Here is a 15,957-nt window from a genome sequence, read left to right on the forward strand (position 1 = left end):
GATAAATGAATAAACAAAATGTGGTGTATATATGTATATGTGTGTGTGTATTGGAATATTATTCATTCTTTAAAAGGAAGGAAATTCTGACACATGCAACATGGATGAACTTGGAGGGCATTATGCTAAATGAAACAAGTCACAAAAAGAAAAATACTGTACTATTTCTATGAGGTATCTAGAGTAGTCAAATTCATAGAAAGTAAAATAGTGGTTGCCGAAGTTGGGAGAGAAGGGAAAATGGGGAATTATTGCTTAATGGGTATAGTTTCTGTACAAGATAAAAAAAAGTTCTAGAGACTGAATATACAACAATGTAACACTATTGACCTGTACATTTAAAGATGGTTAAGACCGGGAGATGGGAGGTGGGTGGTGAATGGGTGAAACAGGTGATGGGGATTAAAGAGTATACTTATGATGTGCACTGAGTAATGTATAGAATTGCTAAGTCACTATATAGTGTATATATATATGTGTGTGTGTGTATATATATATATATATATATATAGCACTGTATGTTAACTATACTGGAATTAAAATTAAAAACTTAATAACATTTAATAATTTTTAAAGATTATAAATTTTACGTGTATTTTACCAAAGCTAAAAAAGAATTTTTATAGATATGGGGCGCCTGGGTGGCACAGCAGTTAAGCGTCCGCCTTCGGCTCAGGGCGTGATCCCGGCGTTCTGGGATCGAGCCCCACATCAGGCTCCTCTGCTATGAGCCTGCTTCTTCCTCTCCCACTCCCCCTGCTTCTGTTCCCTCTCTCGCTGGCTGTCTCTATTTCTGTCGAATAAATAAATAAAATCTTAAAAAAAAAAAAAGAATTTTTATAGATAAAAACCACATAAGCAAAAAAAAAAAATGCATAGTATTAAGCCTGAATACTTCTTAATGTTCTAATAAACTTTAGGTAAGCTTCAAAATAAATTATTATTAAACGTTTAAAATCTTCCTCCAAAAATGTAAAGTTATAGGTCTAAAATACTGCAGGAAGGAAAGACAATTTCCCATCTAATTCTCACAGCTGGTTCCAATCCTTCAATTAGTAGTATTCCCAAACCACCTCTAAATTACCCTCAGTTTATGCCCTATTGCAAGCTGCAATCTTGGAAAATATTTCTCAGTAACAGGACTTAAAAGTATGTTGTTAAATAACTTTTTATACTTTTGTGAAGGCTAAGAAACTCAAAAAAGGATAGGTCATTCCTATATATTATCAGAAATTATATTATTTTTTAAATCCATTACATTATCAATAAACACAAAAGATGACAATTTTCTACCCTTACCATATAAAAATGGCAGGCAATAAGCCAACAGGATTTATATCAAAAGATACATTTATTTTCAAAAACTACTATGAACATACACTTTATCATTCCCTGACACCCTAAAATTTTATGAGTATTTCTGCTCTTATTTGCTACTTCTGAAGACTTGAAATCTAGACAGGATTCTGCAATTAACTCCACTTGTAACCTTCATTAAGCCACTCAACTGCCTAGAACCTTAGCTTTTTCACTTATAAAAATGAAAAAATCAGATGAAGTAACTCATGACACTCTATGACGACATGGTTTACCTTAAACTTATTCATAGCTGAACTATGTACACTCCCCCTATGCCACTGAGAGGTCCTTCTCTGACTGCTCTCTTCTTCACTTCTCTCCGCATTGCTCACTACCATGATGTTACTCTTCTTAGGTTGTTTTTCTTTGAAAACCTTCAATGGTTCTCCATTACTTTTAGTAGCAATCAGTAACTTTTCACAGCATTCACACATTTTTGTTTTAGAAATTTTCTGCAATATTTGACTACTGTCTCAAGTTAAGTTTAGAAAATTGATGTTTTGAAGAAGTTTCTGGTCAAAGGGTACAAACTTTCAGTTATGAGTAAGTTCTGGGGATCTAATGTACAGCATGATGACTATAGTTTAAAATACTGTGTTGTATACTTGGAATTTCCTAAGAGAGTAGATGTTAAGTGTGATTACCACACACACACACACACACACACACACACACACACAAAACTAGCTATGTGAGGTGATGGATGTGTTAATTAACTTGACTGTAGTAATCATTTCACAATTTATACATATATCAAACCACCACATTATGCCCTTTAAATATATAATTATACCTCAATGAAGTTGGAAAATAACTAGATTATTATTAAAAAACAAAAAAAAAAAAGGACTGAGGTGCCTGGCTGGCTCAGTGAGTAGAGCATGTGACTCTCAATCTACGGGTCCTGAGTTCCAGCCTCACATTGGGCAAAGAGATTACTTTTTAAAAAAATTCCTATATAGTTAAAAAGCAGTTTCTTATAAGATACTAATATTTAAGAGCCTAACAACAGTCTTATTGTTTGCAGTGGTACTTTTCTATATATTACTTACTAATGTATATAGTAAGAGCCTCTCCAGGGAGGAATGGAAGAACAAAGGAGTTGGGCTTGCCAGGGAGGGGGCAGAGGTTTGTGGGAAGAGTATTATAACAGAAATAAGAAGGAGCAACCTGACTTTCTAGAACCCCTATAATGAAACTCCTACCTCCCACTCCTTCACCCCCCATAAAAAGAACGCTTTCTTTTACAACTATAAACAAAGGTCCTGGGTTTTACCATTTGCCCTGCTCCTTAAAAAAAGGCCCACCTCTACTATGTCAGTGGCAACAATGTATACGTCATTCTCAAATCTTCACAACTTGAATTAATTATCCACTGAAAGCCTCAAGTCCTTAGCCTCCTGTCTACTAAGAATAGGTATTTATCAGAATGATTCATTTGAGAAACAAAGCACAGAGCTGCTGTGATGACCGAATGAGTTAATGTGACAAAGTACTTTATAATTATAACGCATTATGAGTAAGAAATTATTATAAGCCTACGGCTACAAAGGTTTTTCCTGAAAGTACATATTTTAGAAACTGTTGGGAGATCCGGTATGAAATGCCTTGAAGGTTTCACCAAGTTTCAGAACCTCAGATATGCAGTGCAGAATTACTTACTTCAACACAGGCTATGTACCATACTATGTTGAGTTATGTTTAAGAGTTCATATCTGTTTTTTTTTATTACGTATGTTAGTCACCATACAGTACATTAGTTTTTGATACCTGTTTTGTAATAAAAATTGAGTTACTGCTTGGGCAATTTGTTTCTATTTAAAGATGCACAGACTTTACTAATTTTAACTACAAAAGGTGACACAGTATGAGTTAAATCAGGTAAGGATTAATTTATTTGGGAAAACAAAAGAAGCCTAAGCCATAATAAATTTTTATTAAATTTACCTGACACTGAGCTATCTTCATCCTTTTCCTCTGCTATGGTTCTTCTAAAACATAACAACACTGCAGAATGGATACCATATCTGATTTAATATAACTTTCCACACATGCAAAGCCATGTATATGCTTCACAATTGTCAAAGGGACAGTGAAAATCAGAAACATCTTAAAAACCAATCTATGTAGGTTCACTTGGACAATTCTACAATTCCAGCTCCAGCTATTATACATCCTATTCAACCCACCAAATATGGAACAAACACAGTATTAACACTTCATACTTGCCATAATGTCTAAAGCCACCACCACTACAACCAAGTATTTTAAATAGCTCTTGGGCATTTCTTGCTGAAGAACAAACACGAGGATGTGGAGAAAGGGGAGCCCTTGTGCACTGTCGGTGGGAATGCAAACTGGTACAGACACTCTGGGAAACAGTATGGAGGTTCCTCAAAAAGTTAAAAATAGAACTACCCTATGATCCAGCAACTGCACTACTAGGTATTTACCCAGAGGATACAAAAATACAGATTCAAAGGGATACATGCACTCCAACGTCTATTGCAGCTTTATCAACAATAGCCAAACTATGGAAAGAGTCTAAACGTTCATCGACTGATGAATGGATAAAGAAGATATGGTACACATATACGATGGAATATTACTCAGCCATCAAAAAGAATGAAATCTTGCATTTGCAACAATATGGATAGAGCTAGAGTATATTATGCTAAGTGAAATAAGTCAGAGAAAGACAAATACCATATGATTTCACTCATATGTGGAATTTAAGAAACAAAACAGATGAACCTATGGGAAGGGGAAAAAAGATAAAAGAGGGAAACAAACCATTAGAGATTCTTAATGACAGAAAACAAACTGAGGGTTGATGGAGGGAGGTGGGTAGGTGGGGACTAAATGGGTGATGGGTATTAAGGAGGACACTTGTTATGACAAGCACTGGGTGTTGTATGTAAGTGATGAATCACTAATTCTTATTCCTAAAACCAGTATCGCACTGTATGTTAACTAACTAGAATTTAAATAAAAACTTGAAAGGAAAAAAAATTAAAAATAAAGAAAATAAAAAGAAACAACTTTAAGCAGGAGAATGAGGAGAAGGAAGTTTAGAAAGAAGTGATATTTGGGGCACCTGGCTGGCTCAGTTGGTAGAGCATGCAAATCTTGATCTTCAGGTTGTGAAGTTCCATGTGGTATATAGAATACTTAAAAATAAAATCTTTAGAAAAAAAGAAAAAAGAAAAGTAGATTGACAACTTGCCATGTCCCCATTAGCCTGTAAGATCCTTGAGGACAAGTACAATGTCTTATTTGATTTGTATCTATAATACTAATAGTATACAGTAGGTGCTCCAAATATATCTTCTTAACTGAAGATAATGAAGACTGCCTACTAATGACAGCTTGTTTTTAGAAGAAAATAAGTGAAATCTGTGAGGAAAAAATAATAGACAACCACGTTCGTACTTATCATAATGTGTTTATATATCCCTCTAAAACATGAAGACATATCTATCAACTATTTATATTTCATACCTACTCTTTAAATTTTTCTGTGTACTTTTAAGATAAAATATTTGAAGCCACAGGCAGACTTAATAAAAGCCATACCTAAGAAACACTAAGAGTCCCAAAATAAGGAAGACACAGGCATTGTCTTCATGAGCTCAGAAGCTATGAAAGGCACACACGTGTAAAAATAATTGTATCACAATTATGATCACTCTATCATGGCTGGGACAAGACAATAATAGAAGAATGCCCTATGTAAATCATACGCAAAAATGAACTCAAAATGTATAAAAGACCTAAATGTAAGAACTAAAACTATAAAACTTAGGAAAAAACAGGAGTAAATCTTCATGACCTTGAGTTAGGCTTCTTAGATATGACACCAAAAGCACAAACAACAACAGAAAAAATAAATCGGATTTCACCAAAATTTAAAGTTATTGTACTTCAAAGTACACAACCAAGAAGGTAACTCACAGAATGAGGGAAAATATTTGGAAATCATATGTCTGATAAGGGACTTAAGTCCAGAATATATTAAGAGCCCTGATAACTCAACAATAGGGAAGCCAATTGAAAGAGGAAAAAGATCTGAAGAGACATTCTTCCAAAGAAGATATACAAATGGCCAATAAGCACATGAAACAATGTTCAACATCATTGTTCTTTAGAGAAATGCAAATCAAAACTATAATGAGATATCACTTCACACTCACTAGGACAGCTGTAATCATAGAGATAAACAAATCTTGCATTGGTGAAGATTTGAAAAATTGAATCCTCATAGAGTATTGGTGGGATTTTAAATGGTGTAGCCAGTTTGAAAAACAGTTCCTCAAAATATTAAACACAGTTATCATATGACCTAGTAATTCCACTCCTAGATATAAACCCCAAAACCAAAAATATGCATCCATACAAAAACTTCTACTTCTTCATAGCAGACATCCATCAACTAATGAATGCATTTAAAAAATGTGGTATATCACACACTATTCCATTGTGTAACAATATTAGCAATAAAAAGGAATGAGGTACTCAGACATGCTACAACATGGATGAACCCTGAAAACATTACGCTGTGTGAAAGAAATCAATGAAAAGAACACTTACCGTATCATTCCAGTGATATGAAATGTCCGGAACAAACAAATCCATAGAGACAGAAAGTAGATTAGTGATTACCAGGAACTAGGGGTAAGGTAGGGAGGAGAGAATAGGAAGTGAAAGTTAAAGAGTGCAAGGTTTCTTTGGGGGAGGAGGAAAATGTCATAAAATTAGGTGGTAGTGATGGTTGCACAACTTTGTGACTATACTAACATTCACTGAACTGTATACCTGAAAATTATGAAATTTAGTACATATGAATTATAACTCAATAAAGCTGTTATAAAATAATAGAGGAATAGAACTAACACAGAAGTAGCATAAAGAAGGAGGTATTCAACTCTATTTTTCTGGGTCAATGAAGGTTTTTACAAAGAGAAAATGTTCTCCTTTCACAAGGAGAAAAGCTAGATCCTTAAAACTAAAAAGGTTCCTCCCTGATGAAGGAGACAGGTCTGGCACAATGCACCCCACAAGGGTCAATGCTTACATAGCTTGCCAAGTGAATGGAGTTGTACTAAGTGTTGGCCACCGTCCAGAGAGAAGGAAGAGCATACTGGAATGCACGAAAGAGTCAGTCATATTCAAAGACTGTTCATAGTTGATATGGATGAGGCATGAGGTAAGTGTCGGAGAGAGGCAAGAGGTGACTCTTGAGAAGCAGGATGGGTTGCAACCAGAGGTAAAGGAGAGCGTAACGGTTAAGCACATGGATTCTGGAGCAGATTCCCTAGATTCAAAAGCTGGCTCCAACATTTACTACTGGGTGGCCCTGAGAAAGTTACTTAGCATCTCTGAGTATCAGTTTCCTTATCTGTCAACAGAGGATAAGAAACCAGGAGGATTAAAGGAGTTATTTCACCTTCGGTGCTTAGGACATTGCTGCACAAAATATCCAGTCAGTAACATTATTTGGTTCTAGATCTGAGCATCTGCTTACTTCTTTATCATAAATCAAACAAAAGAAAACTGCAGAGACAGAAAACTGTGGCTTAACAGAGAATTCCTGGTTTGTTGGAGCATCCCCTTTTATGACAGTAAAAAAATCAAGGCTGTGCCACTAACTTCTTCATTTATTAAAAGAAAAAAAAAACATTTAATTCCCAATTATACTCTGCAAAGCTCTTGGGATGCAAAAGTGAATAAAGACTCCCTGATTCCAATCCAGATCAGTAGTGAAATGGCAACACTACCAACCAACAGCTGCCTGGTAGGCAATGTGAATCAACTTGGTGGTCTTGGTCTTATTTCAAACTCACAATTAGCTGCACTTCTAGTACTCAGCACAAATAGTATGAACAAAATGTCTTTCCAAATAAGGATCAAGGTCTATAGAAGAATAAAAACGTAAGCTCTGTTGGAGCTGCTTCAATATGTACTTATATGCCATTCTATCAATTTGGTACTTAAAAATATAAAATTTATTCAAATGCAAACTTTACAAGCATGGAAACAAGAAAGTACCTAATTCTAAAAGAAAAATTATATCAATTTTGGTAAATATTCCTGATTTTCTAGAAATTCTTTATAATGGCACTTTTTTAAATTGTAAGATTAAAGCATTGAGAAACCTTTCTCAAAACTGACACAGGCAAATCTCCCACTTTTACTCATGTAAATAGAAAGGGTGAAAGATCAAGGGAGCTGTTTTATGTTCAAATACTTTGTTTATACTTACTGCACTGACAAACTGATGTGCATTTTCTGTAATTGTCTTCTTTAACGTTTAGAGAAGCGCAAAAACTAGTTACACAACCCTCATTCTTAAGAATACCTATAGTTGGGAAGGCAGAAGAAAAAATAAAATCTATAAATAAAGCATCTCAAAGCAAAATTTTTATATAATAAATTGAGTGGGGTACCTGGCTGGTTCAGTGGATAGAGCATGTGACTCTTGATCTTGGGGTTGTAAGTCTGAGTTTCATGTTGGGTATAGAGATTACTTTAAAATCGTATCTTTTAAAAATAAAATAATAAAATAACTGAAATAAGAAATGGGGGGAAATTACACATAAGTTAAAAAAAAAAAAAAAGCTTTAAGGTAAAAGGAAACATGAGTGAAAGAGAGCCAAGAGGTGAGGTATATGTAGGAAGCTGTTAGGATCTAGGAAGAAAAGCAAAATGAAAACAAAAGATAAAAAAGATTAAAAATTCCACATAGATAAATAGTAAGTGAAGGACTTTGGATGGCCCAATTACAACAGTATTTTTTTATGGCCAATTACAACAGTATTAATAGAACTATGAAGTATGAATAATTCAACCCTCTGAACCTAGAATCAAAAAATATAAAGTGTGGGGGTGCCTGGGTGGCTCAGTCGTTAAGCGTCTGCCTTCGGCTCAGGGCGTGATCTCAGCGTTCTGAAATCGAGCCCCACATCAGGCTCCTCCGCTGGAAGCCTGCTTCTTCCTCTCCCACTCCCCCTGCTTGTGTTCCCTCTCTCGCTGGCTGTCTCTAACTCTGTCAAATAAATAAATAAGATCTTTAAAAAAATAAATATATATATATATTATAAAGTGTGAAAAAAAATAGCAGTGTTATGAGCAGAGAGAGGATGTGATGGGGTGGGAGGGTCCATTTTTCCAACTAAAATTTTTGACAGTATAACATGGCATAAAGACTCTACAGGACTGACTTTGGCAAGGATTTTTAAGAAGACTGTTTTTGCAAAAAATATTCAAGGCCTTCATCAATTTTCTCAAAGGCTCTTAATCCTATGATATTTAAATCATTTACCAACCTTGTCAATTTTCCTTTTTTCACTTAAGAACTGGTGGAACTCAACTAAATCCTCATTTGACAATGGCTTTGGGTAGAGCAAAGGACATCCTCAACATCACTTCCATAGACTTGTTGACAATTTACATCTGCAAGATTTGCAATTTACCGTACAGTATATACAACATAATGATAGAAATTTACCAGAGTAAATATACTTATATGCTAAAACAACTTGTAATTAATGAGACTACAGTCAGATAAAAAGTACCCTCCTGCCTTCTTCATTGCACTTAAATTATGCTTTGTATTATTTGCATAAACTAGTCCAACTTTGGGGGCACCTGGTGGCTCAGGAGGCTACATGTCCAACTCTTGATTTTGGCTTGCGTCATGATCTCAGGGTGGTGAGATCAAACCCCGAACTGGGCTCTGCGGGGAGTCTGCTTATAATTCTCTCTCCCTCTCGCTCTCCCCCCAACCCTGTGCGTACACACATGCACACGCTCTCTCTCTAATAAATCCTTAAAAAAAAAAATGCTAGCATTGTCATTCACATTATAATTACACAAAGTATTTCTGGGGGGAAAAAAAGCCACTGCTCAAAGGCAGAAAGGACACACACTACTGATTGTTTCTGGCAGCCACCTGAGAGGATACAAATGCCTACCTGGCAATGGGAGCTTAAAAAGGACTGCAGCCTTTTAACAAAAGAATTGTGGCAGGACTAGCCTGAAAATGTGAGGGTGAGTATTGACTCCTAAATCTTTTAGAGCTTCTAAAAGATAACTGTGACTATATCAGAAGCTAGCTTTGATTCAACGAAATGTTTAGGGGCAAGGGAGTAACTCTGACCACAGCCAAGGATGGCCATTCATTGAACAAATATTCCTTGAGCCAGGAACCAGTCAAGCCATTGGGGATACAACAATAAAAGAGACAATATAACTGCCCTCATGGAACTTGTATTACTGTGAGAAGAAAGACAACGAATAAACAAAAAATATCAAATAATGGTAACTACCATAAAGCAATGTCAGAAAAAGCAATGCACTAGAGAGAGCGGAGATACTTACATAAGGTGGTCAAAGGGGTAACAGTTTCACAAAGATGAATGAAAAGAGGGACTCATGTAAAGCTCTGAGAGTTATTTTGTGTATGGGAAAGAGTAAATAGAAAAGCTCTGTGAGGGAAGAAGCATAACTGCTAAGAGAAAAACAGAAAGGTCACTGGGTAGAGAAGAGTGAGCAAGACAGGGAGTGGAAGGGGATGAAGTCAGAAAGATGTGAAGAGGCCAAGTCATACAGGCCTTAGAGGTCAAGTCAGGGAACTTGGATTTCTTTTTTTTTTTTTAAGATTTTATTTATTTATTTGACAGAGATAGAGACAGCCAGCGAGAGAGGGAACACAAGCAGGGGGAGTGGGAAAGGAAGAAGCAGGCTCATAGCAGAAGAGCCTGATGTGGGGCTCGATCCCAGAATGCTGGGATCACGCTCTGAGCCAAAGGCAGACGCTTAACCGCTGTGCCACCCAGGCGCCCCCGAACTTGGATTTCTTAACATTGTGACAGGAAGAAATTGGAGGGTTTACTGACAGGCCAGTGACAAGGGAAGCAGGGAAGTGACAAGATCTGATATGCATTTTTAAAGTCTGGATTTCTCTGGTGATCAGAGACATATAAACTTTCTTATTTGACCTTACAGACTTAAATCTTAAATTATAAAGAGGTTATCCTTAATATTTCTGCCATTAAGCCTTATCATATAGTTACTGACTAAAAAAGCTTAAAGTGACCAAAAAAAACCCAAAACCCTGTAAATATGTTATAATGTTGTCAAATCACAAAAGAATATAATTTTTCTGCATTGTTTTTTAAAAAAAAATAATTATTCCAGCGTTAATCTCAACCTAAACCTCACTTGTTTCAATTTATAGAAGACACTGTTTATAAGATGCTTTTTTTTTCCTTCCACTATAGACAGGAGACAGTTGAATAAAATGGATTTTTGCCAAAAGCCAAAATGTCTCTATTGCCCCCTAGTGTCCATCAAAAGAATGAAGGCCTTCTCACATTTGCAGCCTGGAAATGGTAAGGACACATTCACTGGATTTTGCAATAGAGCTTCTAGCATCCTCTGCTGACAGAATCTTGCAGGTGTAATTAAATTGTTCTGTTTTAAGAACATTCATTTCCTCTGAAGTTAAGATCATTAAGCTTCCTCACATTGTTTTCTTAAAGACTTTTCTTCCCAGTCAGCTGCAATTAAATTAAAATTGGTCATTAATCAAATATGGTAATGATGATGAAAACAATGATAGAGCCCAGCAATTCTGAGTGCTTGGTATGTGTCAATTCCTATCTTAAGTGTTTACTTAAATCATCTCATTCTTATATCAACTTCTGACAACTACCCACTGTTTATTCTTCAACCTTTCCCTATGCATGAAGGAAAGAGACTGACTGATACAGGTGGTTGGCAATGACCAAGGCCAAGGGGATGAGAAGCCTCAGACCAGAAGTCAGAGAAGCAGTGGTGGCCCAAACTTGGACTCTTCACCACAGAACGTGCCAGCCAGGGAGTCAGAGAAAGTTCATGGAAAACAGGTGCTCACAACTAAAAAGTCACTGCTACATCTAGCCTTTAGTTACAGTCATAAAAATGCAACTTTCAATTTTCTGCAGTAACAGGAAAGAGGATAGCAAGGCTAATAAAAATCCTCAATAATTCCCAAGTCTCCACTTACCTATAAGCTACAACCTTTTTTACATATTAAAAAAATCAGAATCAGGCACAATAGATATGAATTAAAAACTATTTTTACCTCTTTTCTCTGACCCTACCAATTTGAATTTTTGTTCATTAAACTAAAAAAAATAATAAGTCTTCAAATACTAAATACTTCTAATTAGTTAACAGTTGGTGTAGTTTGACAAAGTTGAGTAATGATTTGCATACTATTTAAAAGAACAATTCCATTACCACTGTAGGTAAGTACAGTGGTAATGGAATAAAGGAAGAATAAAAAAAGCAAGCTTATCATCAAAAGAATTATGATATACAACATTAACATTTCCATTCCAGTGACCTCAACAGTAGTAACACTAGACCAACTAACCAGCAAGTGAAGTAAACTGTATATAAAAAACAACAAAATTAATCATAACCAGGTGGTGTAGTTTTTACTGTACCTACTAATTATGTTCTCTCATAATTTTCCTTCCAATTATACAGCTATCAATAACTCACTCTTTAAAAGTTTTGTGACTAGAAGGGGGCACAAAGAACCAGTTGGGAGATGGAAATGTCCTGTATCTTGTTTTGGATGGTGCCTAAACACAAAATATACAATTATCAACACTCACCAAACTGAACCCTTAAGATCTGTGCACATTATCATATATAAATTACACCTCAATAAAAGCAATTCACAATTCCTTTTTGTCAGACTGTTTTAAGAAAAGAAACTATAACTTTTTTTGCCTCATTTGACAGGTAGGTTCATTAAGTGATTATAGTCTATAAAACTAAATTACTAATTAGTGTCATTTGATTCATAGAGCAGCTCCTATAATTATTAAACTATTGTATAACTAAATTGTAAATTTAGATTAAAAATAATAAAAAATAAATTGTAAACTTAGGACAAGGCAAATATAATGGTTCCTCCAGAAATAGGTATCTTTATACATTTCTATACTCATATTTCCTCTGTTCATTCCTTGATCCCTACTTCCATCTTCCATGTAAAAACTAAGGATTGCTAAGTCACAAAGAGAGAACACTCTCAAATGTCATAAAATGAACTGTTCAATTACAAAAGCCAAATACACTCCATCCACTTGACAAATATTTACTCTGTATGTACTATATAAAGACACTACACCAGAGGTTTTAAGAGTTTTTTAAAAATTACTGAACCATTTATATATAAGTCCCTATACTTGAGATCATTACAAATGATTGCAAAGTGGAGGCAGAGGAGTTAAGACAAGCACACAAATAATGAATTAAAAAGGAAAACAGTTTGTGTTTGCTATGGAAGGCAGAAACCAAGCCTGGGAAGTAAAACATGCAGTTGGCATCTGGAGAGGCTGCATGGAGGAAATCACATTTGAAATGGTCCCTAAAGGCTGGACAGAATTTTCACAAGCAGGAACTAGAGGAATGGGAAGGAAGCATTAAAGTTTTGACCAGTACCAACAAGAAACTCTGTTAGGGAGAATTAATGGGCAGACAGGAATTGGTGGGGTCTGATATATTTAAAAATCAGAACTTCCATATATTAGCCTATACTGGTAAAAAATTAGGTATGTCCTTACAAAATATATCCTGAATTACTGATACAACCAGTGCTAAATGGGAACTGAATTATATACCAGTTGTGGAAAATAATGAAATGAGAGCAGGGAGGAGGTAAAACTCCTCTTAAAAAATGATAATCATAAGCACAACTGAGGAGGGGTTCCTGGGTGGCTCGGTCAGTTAGGCACCTGCCTTCGACTCAGGTCATGATGCCAGGGTCCTGAGATCAAGTCCCGCATCTGGCTCCCTGCTCAGTGGAGTTGGCTTCTCCCTCTTCCCTCTGCCACTCCCCACCGTTCGTGCTCACACACGCAATTGAGGAAAAATTGCTAATTTTGTTTACAGGCATAACTTGCTTCACTCAAGAGGCATATTTCCCTAAATTGAAGCATTTCTTTTTTTCTAAAGATTTTATTTATTTATTTATTTGAGGAAGAGAGAGAAAGAGTGTGTGTGTGTGTGTGTGTGTGTGTGACAGAGGGAGAAGCAGACTCCCTGCTGAGCAGGGAGCCCTGTGCAGGGCTCAATCCCTGGACTCCGGGATCATGACCGGAGCTGAAATCAGAAGCACAACCGACCGAGCCATCCAGGCATCCCTATGTTGAAACATTTAAAATACACTTTCTGGGATGCCTGGGTGGCTCAGTCAGTTAAGCATCTGCCTTTGGCTCGGGTCATGGTCCCAGGGTCCTGGGATCAAGTCCCACGTTGGGCTCATTGCTCAGCAGGGAGTCTGCTTCTCCCTCTGCCTGCTGCTCCCCATGCTTGTGCTTGCTCTCTCTCTCTCTGGCAAATAAATAAATAAAATCTTTTTAAAAATAAAATAAAATAAAATACACTTTCTCTAGAATGGTACTTGCTAGGGGCAAAGGGTAGGGAAAAAATAGAGTTGTTTAATGGGTGTAGAGCTTCAGTTTTGCCAGATGAAAAAGTTTTAAGTGATCTGTTACACAACAATGTGGATACAGGTCACACTACTATACTATACACTTAAAAGTGGTTAAGATGGTAAATTTTGGGGGCGCCTGGGTGGCTCAGTCGTTAAGCGTCTGCCTTCGGCTCAGGGCGTGATCCTGGCATTATGGGATCGAGCCCTGCATCAGGCTCCTCCACTGGGAGTCTGCTTCTTCCTCTCCCACTCCCCCTGCTTGTGTTTCCTCTCTCTCTGGCTGTGTCTCTCTGTCAAATAAATAAATAAAATCTTTAAAAAAAAAAAAAAGATGGTAAATTTTGTTACATGTGTTTTACCACAATAAAAAAAAATGAGATTTAATAAATAACTCATGCCTAAGGTTAAAAAAAATAAAATTTAAAAACTAAAAATAATGAATTAAAACGGGCGCCTGGGTGGCTGCGTCGTTAAGCTGCTGCCTTCAGCTCAGGTCATGATCCGGATCAAGCACCACGTCAGGCTCCCTGCTTAGCTTCCTGCTTCTCCCTCTCCCTTTGCCTGCTGCTTTCCCTACTTGTGCTCTCTCTCTGTCAAATAAATAAATAAAATCTTTTTAAAAATAATGAATTAAAAAATAAAATGTACTTTCTCTGTTAAGGAAGCCTTCTATAAAATCCAAGGTGATTCCCTCTCCAAAGGGCCTGCTCCCGCCCCTCTTCAGGAAGTAGCAACTTGGAATAAAATCTGGCATGCCTTTGGTTGTTGGAGGAGAGGGGATGTTTGCTTTCTTTGTGTTCCTTTGGCTGCCTACACATATACTTCAATCTCTTCTGGATAGACCGCGTCCTTTTCTCATTCACACGCTGAAGCTGTCCTCTCTCATGACCTAGGCCAGAGCACTGATGTGCAGCAGGTTTTTTTAGTTATCAACTATGACCTTCCCACCAATAGGGAAACGATATCCATAGAATCAGTCATGGTGCCAATTTGGCCGTAAGGGTGTGGCTATTAACATGATGACAGAAGAAGACATAAGACTCTTCAAGATATCAAGACCTTCTACAACACCTGAGTGAGGAGATGCGCCTCAGTGTTGCTGACCTCATCTGAGTAGCTGTCCTCCTACCTAGCCCTACTCTGGGTTCAGACCGTGGAGGAGCTGAAGAGGAGCAGGATGGGGGACAGAAGGGAGCCAAGGGATGGACATCTTGTCATTTTTTTCTTCTTTGAATAAATGTCATTTTTTGAGGCAAAAAATAATAAAAAAACATATTTTTAAGTATTTTTAAAATGTTAAAATGTTTTAAAAAGGAATCTTTCTATAAAGTTTTTTTTTTAAGTCCATTTCTATACCTCCATTTCCCTTATGAGTATTTCAATAATTCTCTGTATAAATGAACCTGGAAGGGGCGCCTGGGTGGCTCAGTCGTTAAGCGTCTGCCTTCGGCTCAGGGCATGATCCCAGGGTCCTGGGATCGAGCCCCGCATCGGCTCCCTGCTCTGCTGGGAGCCTGCTTCTTCCTCTCCCACTCCCCCTGCTTATGTTCCCTCTCCCTCTGGCTGGCTCTCTCTCTGTCAAATAAATAAATAAAATCTTTTAAAAAATTAAAATAAATAAAAATAAATGAACCTGGCAAATACATAGTTGAACTTGACTATATCTTAGGGCTAACCTTAGGGCTAGTTTTAGGGATTCTTTAACAAAATGAGCCAAAAAGACAGCAACTCATTTCTTAAGAAAAACCAGTACAATAACTAAACAGCAGGATGTTACAGATACAAAAAATTAAAAAAAAGAAAATTAAGAAAGAAAAGGAAGAAATTCATGCATGCTAATACAGTAATCAAATTCTAAGAGTTTAAAGATTACATTAGTACCCATAAATTTTACATCTTTTGTCCCTTTGGAGATAAGTAGCTATAATACTTTTACAACGAACAAAATAAAATCAAGTAGAGTCTATATCACACAATAGTAAAGGACTATTCACAATGGCTAAAATTTTTTTCTAAAAAGTAAATAACTGCTCGCCATTACTATAACTGAAAGCACCAAACACTGAATATAAATTTATGCTCACTACAGAATTGCTAAGTGG

The 15,957-nt window shown here is 36.5% G+C and overlaps 1 protein-coding gene and 1 non-coding gene across 3 annotated transcripts in view; one reads left to right on the plus strand and one right to left on the minus strand.

The window, feature by feature from the left end:
- Positions 1 to 15,957, minus strand: part of WDR70 (WD repeat domain 70) — a 290,352-nt gene that overhangs the window by 239,089 nt on the left and 35,306 nt on the right. Inside the window, exon 6 of one of the 2 annotated variants that reach the window (XM_087867918.1) lies at positions 5,950 to 6,027. The exons of the other annotated variant lie outside the window; for it this stretch is intronic. Coding sequence (XP_087724044.1) covers positions 5,950 to 6,027 — 78 coding nt within the window. The remainder of the gene's footprint in view (positions 1 to 5,949; positions 6,028 to 15,957) is intronic. 2 annotated transcript variants of the gene reach the window in all.
- Positions 14,532 to 14,673, plus strand: LOC123785582 (small nucleolar RNA SNORA67). Its single transcript, XR_006777677.1, has one exon. It is a non-coding gene; the product is annotated as a small nucleolar RNA SNORA67 (small nucleolar RNA).

This window comes from Ursus americanus, chromosome 15, assembly GCF_024610735.1.
Source record: "Ursus americanus isolate L20-20 chromosome 15, mUrsAme1.1.p, whole genome shotgun sequence".
In the NCBI taxonomy this organism is placed as follows: domain Eukaryota; kingdom Metazoa; phylum Chordata; class Mammalia; order Carnivora; family Ursidae; genus Ursus; species Ursus americanus.